General features: G+C 37.7%; 1 protein-coding gene across 5 annotated transcripts; it reads right to left on the bottom strand.

Moving 5' to 3' along the window:
- Window positions 1–1,296: 1,296 nt before the first annotated feature.
- Window positions 1,297–22,824, bottom strand: agpat3 (1-acylglycerol-3-phosphate O-acyltransferase 3). 5 transcript variants are annotated; one of them, XM_026931924.3, is made up of 10 exons: window positions 22,618–22,824; window positions 14,530–14,591; window positions 13,310–13,527; window positions 11,801–11,970; window positions 11,074–11,235; window positions 8,192–8,345; window positions 8,001–8,103; window positions 6,311–6,386; window positions 4,918–5,116; window positions 1,297–3,270 (listed from the first exon to the last, which is right to left on the bottom strand). In XM_026931924.3, the coding sequence occupies exons 3-10, from the start codon at window positions 13,485–13,487 to the stop codon at window positions 3,179–3,181; spliced, it is 1,134 nt and encodes a 377-aa protein (XP_026787725.2). In that variant the 5' UTR covers window positions 13,488–13,527; window positions 14,530–14,591; window positions 22,618–22,824; the 3' UTR covers window positions 1,297–3,178. The 5 variants fall into 5 exon arrangements, with proteins under 5 accessions (XP_026787725.2, XP_053085953.1, XP_026787726.2 ...); XM_053229978.1 differs by lacking the exon at window positions 22,618–22,824 and adding an exon at window positions 17,769–17,793; XM_026931925.3 differs by lacking the exon at window positions 22,618–22,824 and adding an exon at window positions 17,018–17,228.
- Between the last annotated feature and the right edge of the window lie 1,141 nt (window positions 22,825–23,965).

The following is a 23,965-nucleotide window of genomic DNA, read 5'->3' as shown; positions in this document are numbered from 1 at the left end:
TAAATCATGTCAGATCTTTATCTACCTTTTGAGTTTGAATGTGATGGGTTCATTCTAAGCAGTCACATGCCCCTTTATAAAAGGGTGTGCAGACTTTTGCTTTTTTTCTTCTTCTTATTTTTATTACATTAAAAGTGGAAAAAGATTCAAGATTCATTTTTTTACATAGCAAAACCCTGCAATTTTACCTTCTTATATCCACTTTAAAAGGCTGATTTCCAGTGAGCTACTTGTTACTGTAACAATTACTATTACAGGGTGTCCCAAAAGTCTCTATACATAGGGGAAATTAACACTTTTTAGCAAAATGTAAGTTCTTTTACAAAACATCCTCTACGTGATTGATTGCCATTTCTTTGTAAACACACAAGGAGTCGTCTGTCCTACTCGTGATGAACTCGTGTTAACACATCTGGTATCATGCATGTTGTGATTGCATGCTCATTGCAACCTTGCAACAGCTTCCTGATCCAGCCATGAGAATGATTTCAATATGTTCTTCTTTTGTCAAAGGCATTCTTAAAAGCTATCTAGAAAAACAAAAAACAAACAAAAAAAACACACATATATATAATCTAAGTATGAAACATTTTTGAAAGACCTTTTGCTAAAAAATGTTAATTTCCCCTATGTATGGAGACGTCTGGGACACCCTGTAGTTCATACAGGTTAGGTGGGCTTCATACTGAAAGCCAGCTGCTTGCTTTCTGACTATAAAAAAATATATTCTACAGGTTGATCAACCCCAGTATTGCAAATATAGTCAAAGAACAAATATAAGTAACATCCAGATTTGAAATAAATGAGATGAAATGACACCAGTTCCTATCACTTACTGAATTCTTTAATTGATTTGGTACAGAACACAAAAAGTGGGGAAATGCTGTGATTTTAATTTCTATATTAATTTATTATTTCTACACAATCTCCATCGACATAGCAAACCTCAAAACTTCTCAAGGAGGATGTTATCACACATATTTGAAATCCCTGTGTGAGAAGCACTCCTTGTTTTTTCCCTCCTCCACATAACCCTTCATTCACAGAGCATATTTTGGTAAAACAGGAGACTTTAATCGGTCTTCATGAGTAAATGTCCAGGATGTGAGGCTACTGAATAAAACATCAGTGCTTTTAAAAAACAAACAAACAAACAAAAAAAAACCACCCTTTAGTAGATAAATAATCCCAGTCTCTCCCCACTGTACACTAGCTCCAGTCTCAAGTGATAAACATGACTATAGCAACAAATGATTGGTCTCTTGGGCTGGATATCCTAGAATATACAAGAGAATGTTACAACTGTGGTATTTGTTTATTAAAAAACGTCAATTCTCAATGGTCTACTGTACTTCATCAGTAAACTTTTACGTCATGCAGGAGCTGCACAATGAAAGCCAATTGTACAAATTTGGTGCAAATGAGCATATAGAGTGCACACAACGTCCAAAATCAATTTCCAAAAACAAACACATTATACATAAAAACCTGCATGATCAAAAACAACCCAGTTTTGTGGTAAATGTTTTTCTATATGACCACAAACAAAAAAAAAACTGCACTATTATTCTGTTAAGGCCCAGATGGACCTTGGTGGTATAAAAGTTGATCTCCATGAGCAAGTGAGATAACTAGTAGAATAAATGTAAATCCAGTGTAAATCTATTCATCTCATTTAGCAAACATTGACACAAAGTTAACTCGCCAACCTATGAAGCCATGTGGCCTATAGTACAGCCCTGTGTTAAGTCTTCAATTCAAAACTCCTAATTGCCAATGAATATACAGTAAACAGTCTAAAAAGTAAAGAATGAACCTGTAGATGATTGTAAGAACTTGTGAAAATGTCTGAAAAAGGAAGGTAATTTAGTAACATTTCAAATTTTCCTCCACCAAACCACCCATGAGCCAAATGGTTAATTACTGTTGCTAAATTCCAATAGGAAATGTATTGGAGAATGCTCAGGAGGATGTCTGGATATTTATTTACAACTTAACACAGCCAAAAAAAAAAAAAAAAATCATTCAAACTCTGTGATGAGTCTCAATCGCATGTGCTAAAAAGCCATTTCTCACAGTGGGTTAACTACAGAAGCCGAACACCTTGGTCCAGTTGTCCCTCATCACACTTCACACTGTCGTAAGTTTAGCTAGCAAATAACCGTCTAAATGTTGAAAAATGGTCTGTGTAATTATTTCAAATACAAGGACCATTTTTAACACTTTAACATGCAAATCTAATCTGTTGTTTAGTCACATTTCTTCAGGCAGTCCTTGTTGTCTTAAACAGAAGTGGTCTTAACAGAAGTGGATTTAACATGAAATGGAAACTGACTCCTCAGTTACCAACAATGTGGTGATTCAAAGGAATAATGAGGCATCAAACTGATTCACTTTGCATTTGAAGCTCTCTTCTTGACCCTGTGTTTTAAATTTGAACCCTGCGGTCATTCTAACCACAATCAAGAACTCATCCCAGAGTCTTCTGACTACAATGCAGTGGCTTGGTTATCACCCGTGCTTTGCTGGCCTAAGACAACACACCCAATATTTAAAAAAATAAAAAATCAGTTCGGGTTTTAGTAAGGGAAATTTGAATTAAGCTTTTGACCAAAACCTGGACATGATCGTGTCGTATCATTTCACAGCTCGAGTTATAACAGCTGGGCGGTGGGAGAGCTGCAGAGCCGTGCACAGGGGTAATATAACGGTTACGGACTGGAAGTGGGCGGTACCCAGATATGGGGCTGAAACGGAAACATTCCATATTACATGGCTCGGTAGAAAACTTTAAGGAAATTGGTTCTGAACTAGTAAGAGACTAAGCTAAGCAGGAGAGGACGGAGCTGCCACGTCCCGTCTCGGGTCAACCATCAGAGTCCAGGCTGCCAAGGGAAATGATAATCTCAAATGCTTTGTTCGTTTTAATGATCATCATAATTAATAAGTATTACTCTAGTTTATAAACTTATAATTATCTACATTCCCCAACCCACACCCACATGCTTCAATGCCATGTTGACATTTTTATTATTATTATTATTATTTTCCCCCCGCTTGGTGGTTGTTTTTTTTTCTTTGTTAAAAAGGAGAACGACTGCAAAGGCGGGCAATTCCATGCCCTAGCAGTGAAAGTGAGCAATACAGTGGCCATGGGCAGTCAGACCAGCTGAAAGTTCTAGTTTTCTTTCTTGGATTCGGTGTTTCCATAGCTGGAGCCTGTTTTCTTCACCTCAGTCACGCCGATGAGACGGCGCACAGCTATAGAAGCTAGAAAACACACAGAAACCAGTTAGGAGAGAAACCAATATCACAGGAATTATTAATACATGAACACTTACTGTGTCATTGGATCTGTGCTTGGTTTTTCACTAAACATATATGTGCCATTTCTAATAGTATACATTCTACATAAAAAAAATATACACTTCAGTTAAAGTGTGACATTTATTTCAAAATCTAACTTGATTAAAATTGGAAGTAGCAAATAAATTTTATGATGTAAATGAAAACTGTCCATGTAAATATAAAACAACTTTTTTTCTTCAGCATGGTCCCATACTTAACAAAATCATAAATACATCTCAGTTCATAAGGAAAGTTATGAAAATTTAGGGTTAGGGCCTACTATTAATCTGTAAACATCAGGTTACTTTTCTTTCATTACATTTACTTATCTAGCCTCTACGGTCATGTATTTGCACTCGTCCTTAAGATACATTTCGTTTCAAGTTATACAGAGGAATGATTGACTATCTATCAGTTCAATTATAAACAATTATGTATAGCAAATTCAGCAATAGACAGTCACAAAGCAGTTTTACAGAAATCTGGAGGTAGATTTAGATCTCTAATGAGCAAGCCAGAGGTAAGTAAGAAACCTTGAGAGGAACCAAAAGGGAACCATACTGTTCTGGGTGTAACCAGATAGTGCAATTATAAATCATTACTCTTCCACAACTGTGTAAAATAAGATCAAACAGTATGAAATGTGTTGAAAGGACGTTCAATGTCAGAGTCACAGACTTTTGATTACAACAGCAGTTCTTAGGTACAATAGTTCTTACTCTATTAGTCTTTGTGATAATATAGTTCCCATCCAAAGTTAAAATGCAAAGAAATGGGATTTCATTGGTAGCCAGGGAAAAGCAAAAATAATCATGATTGATTCAATCTTTGAAATATACTTGGTCTAGATAAAAAGAAGTAAATATCATGTTTACTTGGGAGAGCACAAGTATTAAGTTTTGGGTTGTGCAAACGTACAAATACATGCCCTCAAATTATATGTTGGTAAGTATACAATCAAAAGTACAATTTAAGTACTTTCCACCTTTACAACATATACACATATACATACACATACACATACACACAGTACTGTGCAAAGGTCTTAGGCACATGCAAAGAAATGCTGTAGAGCAAAGATGCTTTCAGAAATAATGAAACTAAATGTTTCATCATTAAAAAAAAATCTATAAAAGTGCAGTAAACAGTAATAAATGAAACAAAGTCAATATTTGGTGTGACGAAATTAGTGTTACTGAGCATCTTGCAGAAGCAGCTGCAGTTCTTCTGGAGACTTCGACTGTCACACTTGCTTCTTATTTTTGCAGCAAAACCCAGCAGCCTTCATTATGTTTTTTTCTTGTCTGAAAAGTGTCTTATGTAATATGCTGCTTTCTTTACTGACATATAAACATTTTTTTGTCACATTTAATTTTGTGCTGGAAAACTAATGTTTGGAATATAATATAATATAAAATAAATCATATAATATAAACTGTACTGAAATCAATAAAGTAGAAGTCATAAAATAAAAATCTATAACAAAGTTTGTACTAAAAAAAAATAGGGTGCCTAAGACTTTTGTACAGTACTAATTATATATATATATACACGCACACGCACACTTACCAATAATGAGGAAGATCATGAAGCTGATGATGAGGAGTGGTGAGCCGCTGATGAAGACATCCCAGGCGAAGTTAATGAGTGGAGAGAGCAGCAGCGTTGCCCAGAACAGGAAGTTGAGCAGAGTCCATAACCGGCGTTTGGGCTTGATGGAGGGTCCTGGGAAACGTTCCTCCTTGAAATAGAACTCTTGCAATTCATCCTATTATCCAACAAACAAACAAACACACACACACACACACAATGTGGAGAGACAATCCAGGTGATCACATCAGCAAAGTCATATGTAGTTGTTTCATTTTTTTAATGCCACGCCAACATCAAGGCCTATATTCATGGCAGGAGCAAGATAATAAATAAATAAGTAAATACAAATATAAATACATAAAGAGTAAAAAAAAAAAAAAAAAAAAAAGGATTTAAAAGTATAAAATATTCCATATTGAACATGTTAAGTGGTAAGTGGTTAAGGGGAAGTGGTAGCTCAGTGGTTAAGATGTTGGCCTTCTGAAGGTTGAGATTTCAAATCCCAGCACCACCAAGCTGCCACTGCTGGGCCCCTGAGCAAGGCCCTTAAGCCTCAACTGCTCAGTTGTATAAATGACATAATTGTAAGTCGCTCTGGATAAGGGCGTCTGCCAAACTCCATAAGTGTAAATGTAAGTTAAATATTCTAAAATTCCTTCTGTTGATATCTTCTTTGATATAGTAATTCTTTGATATATCCCTTCTATTAAATATCTCTTTAAAATCCCCCTGTTTTGTCAGACAACTGTCTGTTTCTTTAGCTTCCTGTTTTTTTTTTTTTTTTCCCTCACTCTTAAAGGAAGTTGAAATGTTCTGGTTTGTGGCTGTGTGTCAATCAGCTACACAACAAATACAAAACCAACTACTGGCTGTTTAAAATGATAAGAAATAATATCAGAAAACTGTAACCCAATTGATATCAACCAAAATGACATTTCTGTCACTGAACAAGGCCTAATTTAAACAGAATAACACAACTCAGATTGAATCAGATTACTGTAACAATCAGCATCTTTGTACACATTATGTGTATGTGTAGATGTATGTTTCATCTGGATGCAAGTTGGGTGATCCAGTGAGGAAACAAAATGTTTTTTTTGCACATTTAGTAATCTGGATGGGGGTTGGTTGTGCATCTGTCTAACAGTTCAAATATGGATATTCAGACAGAATTTTGCTGAGACTGACAATAATTTAAACACAAGTCAGATGAAACTAATGTGCTAATAAACTAATGTACTGTTACACTTGTCAGGATTCACATCCTTCTTAGTGTCATTGTGAAACTAAATGCTCCTTGCACTTGTGTCAGATTTTTGGGGAACACCCAAGTACACACACCCATAAACTCAGTTAGAGAGAATCTCACCTTCTCCTGATAGAGCTTGTGAAGCCAGTCAGCACACTCCTTCTCATCAGGTGGAATCTCCTCGACTGGGAAACGCCTGTTAGGCAGAACACAAAACACCAGTCAGAGCTGCAAACCACAACACTAGAGGGCAGTGTTACAGCAGGGAAGGAGATTAAGCACTTGACAGGTGCAGGAAGGTCAAATTCATTATTGAGACATTGCAAAGGTTAACAAAGGTTACTCTGATTGAACAGTCGTTACATGTCAAGTCTTGATTTTTTTAAGGTTCAAATTACTGTGTATTTTTTTTTTTTACCTCAATCCTATTTTCTATGTTAATTAAATATATTAACTATGGACCTGATCCTGTGTATTATATTACCAAATATTCCCAAGTATTCAAATGCTTGTATTAAAAAAAAAAGAAAAAAAAAAGAAAAAAAAAAAAAGACACAAAACATGATCACCTGAAATTTACTTGTTCCTTTGCCAGTGGTACATATTCCAGTGAAGAACACCAATAATAGTTCATAGTCAGGAGTTATTTTTATCTTTGTGCTCAGGTGGCAACTTTTGTCTGGGTTAAATCGCTCCCTTAATTGTTAAGTGGAAACTATTAGTTGTTTGCTCTGAGTTTGCCTGCTGTGGGTATATGTAAAGTGCACTTTAATATGCAATTATCCAAACATCCAATCATGTGGCAGCAGCACAATGCATAAAGTCATGCAGATACAGGTCAAATCAAACATCAGAATGGGGAAAAAATGTGATCTCAGTGACTGCCAGTGGCATAGTTGTTGGTGCTAGACAGGCTGGTTTAAGTATTTCAGAAATGGATCATCTCCCGGGATCTTCCACACAACAGTCTCTAGAGTTTGCACAGAATTATGAGAAAAACAAAACATCCACTGAGTGGCACTTCTGTAGGTGGAAATGCTTTGTTGATAGAAAGCTCAGAGTAAAACGGCTAGATTGGTTTGAGCTGGCATTAACCACTCTTTACAACCATGGTAAACAGAGAAGCATCTCATAACACTTAACATGCCGAATCATAAGGCAGATGGCCTACAACAGCAGGCTTCTATTCCTTTTCCTATCAGCCAAGAACAGGATTCTGAGGTTACAGTGGGCACAGACTCACCAAAACTATAGAGCTGAAGATTGGGAAAACATCACTTGGTCTTTTTTTGGTGGCATATTTATTTTTTTTTATAGTCTATGTGTGTTTTCACATTTAGCATTTAAATGATTAACACTCGATTACTGTGAATTAGATACAGATATTTAGAAGAATATTAACTTGTTTAATTTAAAATGCTAAAATATTAACTGATGATAAAGTATTACTTACCCAAATAATTAAATTTGGGATTTAAAATTAATATTCATTGTGATAATATGGGTTCAATACTAAGCAAAAGAATCATCATCATTTTGGTCATTAGTGCACAACTGCCACTGCTGAACATTTGCTGAAATACTTCTGGGCAAAAATGAGTCATTACTAAGCACTTATACCATCAGTAGACAGAAAATGTCTTGTCATTATATACGCAGAGCACACACAGGGTCCATAGTAACACTGTTCCCAACACCTGATCCAACAAATCAGCCAATTACCTGTCTCGAAATAGGTCTTTTAGCAGACAAAACTTTAAAATGTACAGGATCAGATTTGGGAACCACCATTTCTAAAGTTCACACTCACCGGACTCTCATGTCGGCTCTGTATTTCTTGCCGTTGATGATGCCTAGCAGCGTGGGGTTCTCCTTATCTTTAAAATTCAGTGTGACATCGTATACCGCTTTGACTGAAAAACAAGCCCATGGCAATGCTGTAGGTAAAGGTCACCACAGGATTAAAATTATACATGTATGAGACAGAGCACTGTCACAGACCTGTTCCCTTCAGGCATTGCAGTGTGGTGGTGAAGCCCTTGGTGCGTGGCAGTAGGTGGTATTTGAGTTTGGGGAGACCTTTACTCTCAGCCACCTGCATGCTGATCTCGTGCTTTTTCTCCGTAAACCGTGTTCCCTCACAGTACAGCAAGAACTGTAGAAATGCACATGGGACATGACAGACAATGATATAATCACAGGACAGGCCCTAAAAGCAGTACTGATCTAATAACTTAGTAATCCCTCCTCTTAGCTTCTGCAGTTGGAGACTACTATTAGCATTATACCTATAGCGGTAATGTCACATCTACTACAGAGACTAATATAGGTTATGGGGGAAGTACAATAACCTGTATTATAATTTTTAGATCCTGGAACGCCAGCCTTATCTACACCATACAGACGATCCAAATATACAGCTCCATGTTGCACTGTGCAGATAATAATCAGTAAGAGTAAGTCCTACTTAATACACTTATAAAGAGGGGATGGGGTGCCAAAGGACAAAAGTAGACACCCTTGGTTTTCCTATTTTTATTGCAAGATAGGTGTATGATCTTTCAGCTAAAAATACTCTCTCTTTTCCAAAATGTATACATTTACCTCAGTGAAATGGTGGGAATGGTCAACTTTTTAAGTCATCAACTAGACAAGACTGAAATAGTCAGTTACTGCATGTCTCAGTTTTGCACTGTATTTTGTAATTTGTGTGATGGACCTTTTTATTTTGAAGCCCTGAAGCACTGCCTACCAAGTGCTAAATCCAAAAATATCACATCACTCAGTTAATCATGTCTATAAAAGGGTCCCCAGGCCTGTGTGTATCAACCAAACCTGCTGTTAAATCTGAAAATAAACATTTCAAACATTAATTTGTTCATTAGACTGGTGAGCAATTATCCACTCCAGTAAACAAATCAAACAGGGGGAAATATAACTACATTCATTAGAGTACATATCTTCAGTCTCACACCACTCTTTAGTGAGATGGGAGGTCGGAGCATGGATTAGGTGATGGGTGTGTACATCAGGAGAAAACAGAACTAACACTGCCGCAACCTTCAACTTTCTCTCATTTGGCAATACTGATATTACTTTACATATCACTTGTAAAGATTGCTAAAGGAAAAAAAAATTAAATGAACAAAAACTTATATTTTTATATTTATATGAAACCAAATAATATGTGAACTCCCTAACTTGAATACATTTTGTCCAATTCAAAATTCTGTCTGCCAAAAAAAATGGAACTATATGTATTTTTAATATAGTTATTACAGCGAGTTACGTCATTAAGTCCTCCATATCCAATAGTATTTAGTTTATGTGTGAGGAACTATTATCACCTTATTGTTGTCAATGGAAAACATCTTTACTCAAAAATGTAAACTCTTCCCTAAAAGGTCCTCATATAAGATATTCTATGATTTTTTTTTCCTATATTGCTGCCTGGAGAGTAGACTCTTACATGCTTGCAATCCTGCCAGGCCTATTACCTCAAATTAACCACATTACAAAGGGCTCGTCTGGCTGGTGACAACACACACACACACACACACACACACACACACACAGTGGTGTGCATACGCATTGTGTACATCATTGTGAGCAATTTCTGCACAAGAAAAACTCTCATATAAAATATTGGATGATTAATCAAATTTGAGAATAGAATAGAATTGAACAGATAATGCCTGGTCAGCCTATTTATTTCAGAAACAACAATGTCTCATCACTTCCTCCCTCACCCAGACTGCCTTTAGTTATGTTTCAGGTTTGGGGGATGAATTTGGAGCTAAGGGACACAAGAGTTCTGCAAGATTACCAAAGATCTGATAGGCAGTGTGCAACTTTGTGTTGTTAAAGTATGTGCAGGAAGTCAGTCTATATCACATATCGCTCATAACAGAGATAAAAGCAATACGGTTCTGCTGATGATGCAAAGTCTGCAATTTGTGCTGAAACACTACTTTTGCAAATGACAAAAAGGTATGGCAAGTGTAACTCTATTCAGACAGGACTAGTCTTTACACGGGGAGGTTTGGTAATGTAATTATCACCTCCGACATTTTAGTCCCATTCGAATCAGTCAACGCAAGTGTTTTTGTGGACTGAGCGATCCCAAGTCTGGAAAGAGTATGTCTTCTTTTACCTACAGGGACCTGTAAAAGGACCTGTAGAAATAACACCAGGTAATAAAATAACCTGTAAAAATAACTCTAGGTAATAGAAATCCCAGCTTCATTGACATGTTGGTAAACATTCCTTCATACGGTGTGGGAAAAGAGGTTTCATACTTTTTCTACAGTACAGACATGATGCAAGAAATGCTATTTGTGAAACCTGAAACCAAGTACAAGTTTCCAGTGAAGAATAATAAAATACAGATAGCATTTAGAAGGACTCGTTAGAAAACTGATGCTCCTGCAGAGGCTTTAGGGAAGGTATTGAGTTCTTAGCACAGGTTTAGCCTACCTGCATACAGTATTATACTCATGTGACTTATTTATGATCAAGTGCAACTTGTGCACCCACAAGCCCAACACAAGCAGCTATAATAAAGGTCAAAACAATCAGTTTGCACTAAAGATATGAGGTATGAGTAATACGCATGAAACTTTTATGCAATTTGTGTAATATATCACTTATATCACGCAGATCACTCAAAATTTCCACACACGGCCTCCTGCATTACTCAGACATGTCTGGAAAAAGTATCCAGTTAGGATAGTAATGACGGGACTGACTAAATGTGTAGCACTTTCTGCTATTAAAAGAATATTCAAAGTGTGACTGTTTCTCTTGATATATTTCTCAACAATAACACATGTTGTTCAGCCTCATGCCTGAAGATTATAGCCTAATTTCTTGAACACACTCACCCACATGTACTCTGGATAATCCCTGAGCTGTTTGAGCCCCTTAAACACCGTCTCCCTGTCCTCCTCCCACTTTCTCTTGCAGAACACGATCTCCAGGAAGTACCAGGTCCAGCCGATCAGAGGAACTTTCAGCAGCTCACGTTTCGCCAGCACCTTGGAACTCTGGGATAAATGGAAAGAAAAGTAGTCTGGTTTATTTTTTCGTCCTTTTCTCAAGAAGTTCTCTATGTTGAGTTTTCATAATTATGAATGGTCATAACATGTCATGAAAAAGAGAAAACACTAGTGTTGTATTAACTTTAATGCAGAACATTCCAATTCATTTCCTTAATTTCCATACCTTTCCTGACTTAGAAATATTCTTAACTCCAGTCATGGGGACCCACCGCCCTGGACAGTTTGAAGCTTTCTCTACTGCAACACATGTGATCCAACTAATCAGCTAATTACTTAGCCCTTGAAGTAAGCATGAAATGAACCAGGTGTGTTGACAGTAGGGAGCACTTCAAACTGTGCAAGGCAGGGGGTTCCCAAGACTGTGAAGTTAAGAACCCTTGACCTATATTAAATGCTATATTAAGCTATAATAAGTCAATACGCAGGATATAAATGAGAAGTAATGAGGCCCATTATCTCATTTATGAATGTAAACTGGGGCCCATTATGTTAAATTAGATATCAGCATTAGCATTCTTGAGTACGAGATGCATATTCTTGGCGTGCTCACCCCCAGCACGCCGTATCTCTCACACATGGTCCAGCCGCATAGGAAATCGACTTCATAGTTGTGGTTGAGGATGATGATGGCATGCTCTTTTCCGAAGTGATCCACTGTGGCCTGGTCAGTATAGAGCATGCATTCTGTTCCTGACCACCATTCTAAAAGCATCACCAACTCTGTGAGAGAGAGAGAGAGAGAGAGAGAGAGAGAGAGAGAGAGAGAGAAAGAGAGAGAGAGAATCCATTAATGTTCACTCATGGTTATAGTCTCCAGTGCTATAGACACCATATGCATCAGTTTTAGTGTTTCCCATTCTCATACATCTTTTTAAAGATAGATAAGCTGGATGATGTACATTTATAAATAAAATTTTAGTATGCAGGCATGCAATATTCTTGTAATACTATAGGACTTTCTATATGAATTATGCATTAGTGTAGCCAAATACTGCTAATGTAGGGATGTAACCGACTATGAATAGATTATTCAGATATAAATACAGACACAAATAGAGGGCTATAGTTATTATTGTATTTTTGTTGAAGAAACCTTGTCAGAAAGGTTCACTGGGCATCTGGTTGAAGATAGAGCTGTGCGTCATTGTAGAGCACAACAAAAGCGAAAATTATTATTATTATTTTTTTTAAAAAAACTCTCATACTTCCAGATATGAAGCTCGTGGGGCAAACAAAGACCATGTTCATTAACATTAACAGCATTTATTCATTCATCCATAGTGACTGCAGGCCAGGGTCATAGTGGTTTAAATAAAGCTAGTTTGTTATATTTTGGGAAATATCACCAGTGTTTTTGAGGGGGAAAAGAAGGGGCATGGTCATACGTGTAATGGGTGTCGTGTACACTGTAACACGTGATGTCATTACAGCGAAAAACATATCCAGAGCTGGTTACGAGTCGGCTGTAGCTGCAATCGCTAGCATTAACTTTTAGTTTTTTCTTTTTTTTTTTTTTTAAATTACTTATTAACAAGTTCAGGAATGCAGCAAAACTGAAGTCATGTTTTGAGAGTGAAGACATTCACTGCTTTATCTGTTTGGCAGCACAGACATGGGAAGATAAGGTGCTCAGTGAAAGATGTTTTGTTGCTTTGCACAGAAGTAAGACAGCAGATTATTAAGGTTCATAGAGGACACAAAATAGGAGAAAAGGAAACACATTAGGAGACACAAACCAATTTATTTCTATCACTCTTCAAGCTGCAGACACCACGTTTTCCCACAGACATTTAAATCATTCAACTCGATAGTCACAGCGATAGTTAGAATGTATCGGCGAGTCCTGATACTATTGTTGATTGTCCCAAGTTCAGTGGAAGGAAGGAAGAGAGAAAGATCCCTTCAGATTTAAGTCATGTACACTTTAGATTTAAATCCAAATACAGATATAGACATGGACATTTGGAGCACAAAATAGATACAGATACAAGCATTGCGTTACACCCCTATGCTAAGGAGGGACCCTTTGTATGGGTTTTGGCACACGCAAAATACTCACGGCTCCATAGTGAATAGGACATGCGGGTGTTGATCCTGCGGTAGAGCTGCTTGTTGATTGGCCAAAGCACGCAAGTGCACAGCTGAATGAAGTTGATGATGAGGCCGCTGACTACGAATACGAAGCCGATGAGGAGCTGCAGGATGAACTGGCTCTTAAGCCAGGCCAACACACCCATGACGGACAAGCCCTTGCCTCACACACACATACACGCACACCTGTGGCGAGAGACAGACAGTGTGTGTTTGTAGCAGAACCAACAGCCAATACTAGGCATGTAAATGCAATGCAAAAAAGGCATTCATATCTCAAAAACGATATGTAGATATGCAAATGAGGAATCACTGCATAGTGAGGCGGGTGGCCGAGATTCAATTTGCCTGTCACTCTGAAAAAGGCTAAGTGTAATTCTGAACCATGCCCTATTGTAGTGCACTATTTATGGACTTTTGTGGATAATAATGCTATTTTATGAATAGTTTCTGAAAATGTATTGTAGAATAAAAAGCACACTGCTGAAATCTCACAATGCACTGCAAAATGTGTCCAAGCAATGTAGCTTAGGGAATCCACACAGCACCCATAATGCAACTGAGGCAACACAAAAACTGGGAACATTTCATTCTAGCCTCTTTTTCTTTCAGGGCTGAAACACAAATCAGGCAAACCTTGTGAAGTATAAGATATGCTAGCTAACTAGTATTTGTTTTTGCAACTGTAGGCAACTTTATTACTCAAAATCAAACAAATACAATTCCCTCTAGTTAGTGTTCACTCCAAAGACTCAACACAAAACACCTCAATGCAAGCGCAAGAGGAGGAGCTTTCTGAATTAACAGGGAAGTACTGATGCTTCCTTGTCCTGACTGGTTAGATAACGGTGGTCCACATTATTCATACGTGCATGAATTAACATAATGTAACGTAAAGTAAGGGTTGGTGGTCTTAATACAATTACAGAAGTAACAAGTCTAACACAAGTTGATTCCACTGAGTGTACTTTAAAAATGTATGATCGATTTCCCGGTCACAAGCTAAAGTACGTAGGGTCAAGGAAGAGCGACGCTGTCAATTACAGTATTAGGAAGAACCTGTGAGGTGTCTAAAATGAGAAAGCATGAGTCTTTCTAAAATTCAAAGTACACTTTATGTTGTGTTGCTGCTGTAACCTCAGGGAGCGGGTGATATAGAAAAGTAGAAGAAATACACACAAAACCTACCACAATGGGTTCTTCCTCTTTACAGTCCTCTTTTACACGGCCCGTCACTCAACACCACAGACCTGCAAGAGAAAGCGAGAGATAAAGTTCACTCTCGGTGTGACCTACATACCCCACAGCCTGCACCTTTTCGTATGCACCAGTCCCGTGCTTACACAAGGACACAAACCTTGAAAAACACATTTATAGCTCCATTGCTCCATTTATAACTGCCCATTATCTATTTTTACCTTATAGCTGTGGAGGCATGCCTCAAAGACTCCAGTCCTATGACAGGGTTTCAGTTTGAATGGACATAGCAGTGAACTTAGCTCTCACCTCAGTGCTTTTCTTCTTCAAATGGACACAAAACGGTTTGAAAGTGCCGTTCTGCTCGTACAACTTTTCTATCCCAACTAGAAAATCTACTAGGACGTTGATGAAAGTTTGCAAAAGGGTGCCCCAGGCTACAGCACTGTTCTCCCTTTCTCTCTCCCACATACACGCGTGCGCACGCGCACACAGGCACACACACACACAAACACACAGACACACACACACACACACACACACACACACACAATCTAGGTGAAAGTTCCTGCAGCTCATACAAATTCTCCCATGCCTCTCTTTCCAGCACTCTCTCCCAGACATGCTATTTTCCCTTGCAAATATTGCATTTCACACAATCCTCAAAATCATGCTGTCTTCTTTGTGTCCTTTGCTTCAGGTTTCTTCAATCAAATTTCTTCAGTCAACATTACATGCATAGCAACAGGTGGTGTTTCTTTCTTGGCTAGTGTCTCTGTAAGAAGTGTGGATAATACACCAAACTTTGACCGCAAGTAATCCCACAGCTTCAGATTCACAATACACTTTCACCTATTTATTTCCTCCTTTTGCCATGGTTACGCCACTGAGATTTCAATATGTGGGGAAAAAAAGAAGGAACGTTTGTCCAAAAACTCATGTCACAAACACTTCGTCTTCATATGCAGGATAGCCTGGTAAACAGATATTGCCCTGTTTTTGCATTGCAAAGCCAAATATTGACGCAGTGCTGGTGTCCGACCTACTCTAACAAACATTATGTATGCTTTTCTGACTTTGAGTAAGAAGCAAAAATATGGTCCTCTAATTTCATATCATATGAAGCAAAAGTTTGCATCAGAGCAGGTAACACCACATTATTTGAGAAAAAGAAATAAGAAAAACCTTGCAGGTAGATTCTTAATTACAAAAGCAAACCAGCAAGGACATGTTCTTGAACCTAAACACGAATCATTCCTTAGACAAAGACAGAATGAACGAAAACAAGGGAGAGGAAGAGAGAGGGGAAGCTAAACTCACTCGTATTGCCAGAATGCTACTGCTACAGTCTGCAAATTCTGAAGAACTGCCTACGTGTGTGTGCGTGTGTGTGCGTGTGTGTGTGTGTGTGTATATATGAGGCAGAACTAGGAGTTAGGGAAAACTAAAGTAAAGAAAAAGCAAGACCCAACTAGAGAAATAAGAATTGATTGTATACAAAAATTTTTTAACAACAAAAATAATCAATATAAGAGCAGAAATATTAACACTGCAATGCAATTACTTAAATTTTCGATCCATTAAATTCCTGACAAACCTTTCTGCATCACAAATATATTTAGTATACGATATTGCTTATTTTATTTTATTATTTTAGATTATTAAATCACTCCTTACCTCCTTACTGTTATTAAACTTACTGTTTCTTTTCTGTCATCAGTTTTACTAAGATGCTGCTCAAAATGTTTGCATGGACATTAAGATCTGTGTAAAATGAAAGAAAAGCTCTTATTGGTCAGTTTTGAGCAGGATGACACTTGGCCACACAAGGTTCAATCATTCTCTATGGTGAAAACATTATGTTTCTATGTTCAGAATGATATTATGAGTGCAAAATATCTGATTTTGACACTAATTTGAGTAATGTATTTATATGCACTTATGTAATCTGATTATCAGAAGACTTTGTGTCTACACAAGCTCATCAATAATCTGATTTCTTTGTAAATACTTGACATATGAACCAATACAGATGTTTTCCAACTCATCCATTAACCTAACAAAAAAAAAAAAAAAAAGTGTAAGAAAACTTCCTGACATTTTTAAAGCATAAATCAACATAATATCCATGTACCATAAACTGAGCCGAATAACCCAATTATTGGAAAAATAATGTTAAAATTTGATAGATTTAATCTGATACAGTACGGTATTAACGTGAGAATTTGAATAACCCGGTAACTAGTTAGTCGCATACTCACCATAGGTATATGATTATGCAGTTTTTGTTAAATTGTAAAGCGATGGAGGCTATTTAGACTTTTCCTTTCCACAGCATCACTAGCCATAAAATACTAAATGGGAAATATTGCACAAAGTAGGGGATTAATTAAAACTTAATGAATCATTAGGTTTGGCTCTGTTCTGCCGCTCTGTAACTATCACCATTGACCATTAAACACTCATGTTATCTACCTACCTCAGTTGAAGGGCTGTTACCCAAATCCCTTTCTGAATGCTAGTTCCAAATTCCAGCTAACAATTTCCCTCTTCACATCTTCACGTGTTGCAGAAACTCAACCTACTACCTAAGTAGTCTGCAGTTTTGCATCTTGTGTGTTGCAACTGCTGTGACAAGGACACATCACACCTTGAAAGGGAACCTCTGCCCAGCCTAAGCCACACGCTGATACGACTGGCCAAAGGCCACTGTGTAACTCGAGAGTGTAGCCCGTCTGTTTAGTAATCTATGACCTGTCTGACAAGAGAGACCACAAAATGTATTACATATAAGAAAATATAAGATTCTCTTTTTATCTTTAAAGAAATAAAGACAGAAAGCAAAAGGGAGATTAGACATGAAAGGATAAACCTGCTTATGAGAAAACAGCTGCCATGCTTGCCTCATCACTTAGCTCTGGGTCACCTCAAACAAAAATACGACAAGATGGCCATCTGCTAGACTGAAGTGGCCATCTTTCAAAACCAAAATGCTGAATACGTTCTATATAGCCTTGAACATTCACAAATAAGACAAATGACAAGACCACAAAGTGTAGTATTACTCACACTTAAACTAAAGACAGACAACCGAGAAAAAAAAACCTCTCTCGCAAGAACTGTCTAGCTACAACAACCACAAACACAACTCTCACAAAAGCCAATTTCAAGTACTTCTACAACAAACTTGCTTATACCACACACAAAAAAAAAATTTAAGCAGAACTTACCAGTAGGCGTAGTAGGCCACCGCCATTACCACTAACGCCCCACAGATCCCTGTGAAGATCATCACAGTCCCCTGGTTCAGCATCTTCGCCTTGGATTTGTACTCACAAAGTAATACCGGGTTAAAGAAAGAAGAACCAGGAAAACTTCGGTTGTCAAAAAGGCTACAAAAATTCAATTAAATGCCCCAGCATTTACTCAGAATTTCTCCTCAGAGATTCTCAAGATCAGAGGAAAAAGAGGGCCATCCACTACCTGCCTGGCTAACATGCCATGCTAATGTTAATCCCAATGTATGCGATTATGATGATGACAGCAAGAACAAATCAAGATCCCATAAACTTGAGGAGGCGCCACATCGACCTGCGTCAGCACAAACCGAGGAGATTGAGATCTTCAAGGCTGTGAGGCTAGAGAGCACCCATTAGCCATCACCACAAAATGCTAATTATCTCCCACACACACTCTCAGCTAACAATCTGCTAGCCAAAGGTAACTGTTTCAGTAAAGTAGACTTGACAAAGGGGCTGTCTTTTTCAAAAAGACAGAAACGCTGTGCCTCTACTTTGCTAATCCGCTCTGGATTAGATTAGCAGCGATTAGCGCTCTGGAGCAGCACCCTGGATAAGTCACATCCCATTAACATCAAACTAAAACAAGGCTGGAACTTCATAGCCACTCTCCTTGGCTGATGCCAGTGTCAGTCAAAGCAAAGATGGTAGCAGATACATAAAATTTTTGTTCACTTAAGTGGCCAGTTATGTAACTCCACAGAAGATATGCTATTTTGTTCCTTTGTTTTCCAAAGCACCAAGCCCTCGATCCACTTTAGACATTTATGTTGAACACAGAACATTTATTCCCAAACTTTCCACTCATCCAGATGTAGATTTGAAACATCATATTAACAGCACTTCCTGGGTGTATTAAGATTGCAGTTAACATTATGTATACTTGGTTTTTAGGCTGTGAGTTTTAGATTAACACCTTTCACATCAAATTACCAGTCAATAAGGCTTACAACCATAAATAATTTACAACTTCAACAATTTTGACACAAGTTAATAGTAATTGCCAATAAAGTCATGTGATTTTTAAAAAGACAATATCATCTTAGGGACCTCCTAGATACATGTACATCACAGACCCCACTTTGAGAACCACAGCATTATGTTACCTGACAGGAAATTAAAATACAAGGACTGCAAAAACAGTTTTGGACATAAAACTTCCTCATACTAATCAACAGGAATGTCTACTGAACTTGGTTTTTGAATGGGGAAATTTTGCAAAAATAGATATCAAAAAGACAGGCCACGCTATCTAGCAGTCATGTCAGATATTCGGGGCCAAATATTAACAACTGACGCGATCCTAAAGCTATGCAGAGGATATGAAAGAAGTTAAAGATAGGTATAAAAGACAAAAACGTGAACATATACTGTAAGTAATAAGAGAATAATTTATACCACATTCAGAAAAGAAGAAACAAATTGTTTTGCTCCCTGTGATAATGACAGACCATCTTGATGGGATAAATTAAATTTCTTTGCCTTCTTTATTTTGTCATGTAGACCTAATCTATCTGCAAAACCAGCTCTCAGAGACACAAATGGCTTATTGTGTTTCCAGTTTACCTTGTACCATTATGCCTGGAACTGCGAATACATTCAGACGGGTTGTTCTGGTCTCTTTAGGAACAAAGGCTGAATCCAAGCATGTTTATGACGCTGGCAATGAGGACAAGTGCAAATTAGTCAGGGTGCTCTTTGGACAGATGGACATAGTGAATGTGACCTGTGGCTTTTTTTTCCCCACCGTCTAATAACTCTGCTTCTTTAAGGACTTTTTCCAGACATTAGTATCTGTCTTTATTCCCCCTATTGTGCTGAAAAGATTAATGGAATGTAAAGAGACAGGTCAGGACAAGCAAACATGACAACTTGTTAAGCAAAAGCTACAAGGTTTATAGCACTAACAAACCCAAATATTCACAATCTACGACAATCCAAGAATGTCAGTGGGGGTGTAAGAAGACATTTGACCCACATGCTACCAAGATACAGATAACAGCGTAAGCTCAAAGAAGCCCAGTTTTTCAAGCAGCAATTTGAGGTCAGATCTCAAAAATGTTTGTGATACACTCTGTAAAAGATTCAGACCCAACTGGGGGATCTTTTGGGAGCTGAGAGTCCATTGTGATCCTGTAGTCAGATATGTTCTTGAACAATAAGTGTACTGTAATAGGGTTAGCTTTCATTACCTCAGCAGCTAATAAGGATTATCACTGACGTTTAGGTCATGTTTCTTAGACCATGTGGCTGTTCAAAGCTCTGTATTGACTGATCACCTGATTTCAGCATCTACACAGTGAACACATCCATAAAAAACAAAAGACAAACTCACTCAGGGAATCTTACGACCGCAGGACACATTTATTTTATGAAGGTGGTTCAACTGTTTAAATATTAGGTACATTCAACGAATATTTACGCTCATATTTATGAGCCATTAGAGCTTTTTGTTCCTACATTTTTCTACTCACAGACACTAAGGCTTTTGTTAAAATCTATATTTGAAACATATCATAAAAACAGCACTTTTTTTTTACAACATGCATCTGAATTTAGCTTATTGCTCTTTAGATTAGAAATGAACAATTTCTATATTTTTATATATGTATTTTGTTATGTTCTTTCAACCATTTTGAACTCAGTCACCTAAGATTATAACTGTAATGACTGTCACTGGGGCTTCACCGATCCAATGTTTTCGATTTTCTATATGATAACGAGATTAGAGCTGTAGGTGTCGGTTGTCATGCAATATTTTTTTTTATCAGTACCGACATCCGACATCCTCTTAGTAACTGAGCCAAATCTCTGCAAGGTTCCATCACCAAGCAATGCAAAACATCAGAGGCACAGTGATGGTGTGCTTTAGGATAAGCTGTGTGAAATACGTGTTGTGTCAGGCAGCATCACTCACATTCACCTCACAAAATGTGTCAGTAGGTCAGATCAGAAAATGTGTAAAATTCAATCCCGCAGTGAGCCAGTGTTTCAGACCAGTATCACCCTGACACCAGTACTCAGTAACAGATGGGTACATACCTAATTACAACAAATGATCAGAGTTGATAGTGATCTCCACCGCCATTGTCATCAAATAAATAAAACAACAGACCACATGAAGTCTGCACCCTACTCTGAGAAACACAGACTTAGAAAACCATGTGAGCTACAAAGAAATAGATTAAAGAAAAAAAGTCAAACATGGTCAGGACACACTGATAGTGAGATTTTGACCTCTGAGGATTAAGTGTGTGTTTGTAGCATGAAGCTATATGGCAGACAGTGACACAGTGCACTTCATACAGATATCTACAGAGTAATTAAAGGAAAACTCCACCCTGAATGACTTGCATATCAATACTAAAGATCAATACGTGTTCTTCAGTGGTGCAAAAGATTGATTTTCTGATTAGACTTTTCTGTTTAAACTTCTTTAAACATGTTGGTCTATTTTGATTAATAGTTTCCAATGTTGTTCGATAGTGTACCTGCTGATATTGGTAGCAGTGAGATCTAGCATTTACTTCATCCCTACTTAAAGAAAAATGCATCTGTCCAGCTCTCTCACTTCGTCTGTTTAAACACAAAGCTTCATCTTTCATCGTAATGCTGTTGCATGCTCGTAGATCACTAACCACCTGAGCCAAACCTCTGGCGTAACTCGGCAGTACTGCGTCATAAAGCCACACCGCATACTGGAACTTCGAGTCTGACGTTTCTCATTAATATGTTGAACAACGCTGGAAAATGGTGAGTTAGGAGCTCACAGTGAAACCTGGCCATTATCCATTATGTCTGGGATCAATTCATTTTTTTCTCATTTTTTTAAAAATCTTTTCCTAATAAGCACCATTGTAACTGTGCTAGCAATAACAATATCCCACCATGACGTCAGAGGAGCACACAACCACTAACTTCTCACACGAATAATACAAATACAACAACAAAGAAACAAATCAGCACCAGAATTGCTTAACACATCACAAATATTACTATATAAACACATTTAATGTGTTTCAGGGTGGAGTTTTCCCTTAAGTGCACAGAACAAAGTTATTTTCTTGTAATATGAAGCAGAACACTTTATATTTATATATATAAAATCTTTTAAGTGTTCTGCTTGCTCGTAGAATAATTTATACCACATTCATATATCTTTTAGGTATAACTGCTTATTAAAATTAACCAACCTAAACCCTAAACTGAACCTATTAAGCATTAGACCACGCCCCTTGTTGTGTAGCCACGCCCATTCGGTCTCTGCACTATAGTAACCTAGCCATCGCGCGACATTGACGCGCAGATCAAACGAGGTCGCCCTGATAGCGCTGGACTAGTTTACACCACAATCTCCCAGAATATTTAAGTATATATATAATGTTTTAAGGAGCCACTGCACATCTAACCGCAGTGTGCATTCTGTAGACACGTCAGTTAGCACTGTGCTAGCTATAACCCTTTAGATGCTGTAAGTAAGCTGGCTAACCGACTGCAGTAGCTAGTAAAGCTTTAACTCTCTGCTCAGGCGTTTCTGAGCATCTATTAACCATCATACAATCCTACTGAACATATCTGCATCCTAAAGCAAAAAAACAAAAAAACATCGCAATGCTGTGTATTTCCTGAAGCCCGTCAGGCCAAGGTTTCAGCTGCAGGTAACTAAAAAATTAAACTGATATTATCCAGTTTCCGGCGTATTCACTATCACTCACTCCGCTGCCTCGACCCTTAACTGAGCTGCACAGAGCAGGGGTTATACATATTAACATTTAATTACCTGTCTCTCGAAGCGGACAAGCTCTCATATCAGGAGTTGTGAGCCGAAATTCAGTGTTTTCTTTCCCAAATTCTGCGAAATAACACTCCTAACCTGAGCAGGACTGTCAGTGGTGTGTTTAGATGATCGCTCACTCTTTGTCCGTTAGCGGCAGATCACTCGTCACCATCTCATCCTCAAGCACCTTTTATTTCACATCCGTATTCCGACTGTTCCCGCCTTCCCAGTGGTAATTGGCTAGTTGTATTCATCTGTCCAATCACATGAGGGTTGTAAATAATAACAGCTAATAGCTGTGAACAAGAGGCGGGTTTTGTAAGAATTCGGGTGGAAATAAAACACAAGCTTAAAGACTGTACTTCCTGTCCGATCACTTTAACTGTTCGACTAGAAATAATAACGTTACATACAGAGTTCCGCTTTGTCCACCCAGTGTTCACTAATTTTATCTTCACTTGCTAATCAGTTGGTGTTATTTCCCACTTGTGTAATTATTTCCTAATTATGAAGTTTTTGCGTTCAAGTGCACCGATTAACATTCCTGATTTAATTTAAAAATGTTCATTAGTTAAAGGTGTAAGAGTCAATTTATTTTTTATTCCTTACTTGTCAATTAACATGAATGATATAAAAACAAACAAACAAAAAAAATGCATCAGGCCACGAGCTCTGACCAACAAAATAGTTTATGTTAATGAGTGTTCATTTATATAATTTCTTCCCTGTAAGGTTCTCAGTAGTATTGTTCAGATCAGGGGTGTCCAAAGTCCGGCCCCAGCGCCAAATGAGGCCCAAGGACAGATAGTAACTGGCCTGCTGCTTCTCTCTTAGAATATAAGATAGGTGACCTGCTGGCCAACAGTTTTTCACCTGACGGTGGCAGCAGCCTGTGTTAACACAGTTACCTAAATTGGAAGAGCCTTTTCCCCTTCTGACTACACCTGCAAATTAAGTATGCATACTTATGCAGACTAATAAGTTAACAGTAAAAAGGGGTGATTTCAAAAGAGCTGGAAACAAGAATACTTTTTAATTTGCCATAGTAATATGATACACATTTATACATGTTTAGTATTTTGCATAATTCATAAGCGATCTTTTGGTGACCGGCCCACTGCTATTTTGATGAGGTCTAATCTAGCCCTGTTAAAAAAAAGTTTGGACACTCCAGGTTTAGATAAACATTTTCCAATTAGAAATGAAGACAAAGAGTGTTAGCCTATATATAGGATCAATGGCACCGGTAGGAGTTTTGGGCTCCTGGGATCAGGCAATTTTTTTTCATTGTCTAGTATTCCGCACCCCTTGGTATAGGATAAATGATGCTTTATCTCTGTCTGCCATATGG

The sequence above is a fragment of the Pangasianodon hypophthalmus genome, chromosome 26 (assembly GCF_027358585.1).
Source record: "Pangasianodon hypophthalmus isolate fPanHyp1 chromosome 26, fPanHyp1.pri, whole genome shotgun sequence".
NCBI classification, from domain to species: domain Eukaryota; kingdom Metazoa; phylum Chordata; class Actinopteri; order Siluriformes; family Pangasiidae; genus Pangasianodon; species Pangasianodon hypophthalmus.
The sequence above is the reverse complement of the archived record's forward strand: the minus strand, read 5'-3'. Positions and strand labels throughout refer to the sequence as shown.

Bases quoted from the DNA above. Each gene is read 5' to 3' on its own strand.
- agpat3 (XM_026931924.3), bottom strand. From the start codon at position 13,487: ATGGGTGTGTTGGCCTGGCTTAAGAGCCAGTTCATCCTGCAGCTCCTC. The intron at 8,104-8,191 runs GTCTGTGACAGT...CTTGTTTTTCAG, and splicing joins GCAATGCCTGAAGGGAACAG to TCAAAGCGGTATACGATGTC. The intron at 3,271-4,917 runs GTAAGTGTGCGT...TGTGTTTTCTAG, and splicing joins CATGATCTTCCTCATTATTG to CTTCTATAGCTGTGCGCCGT.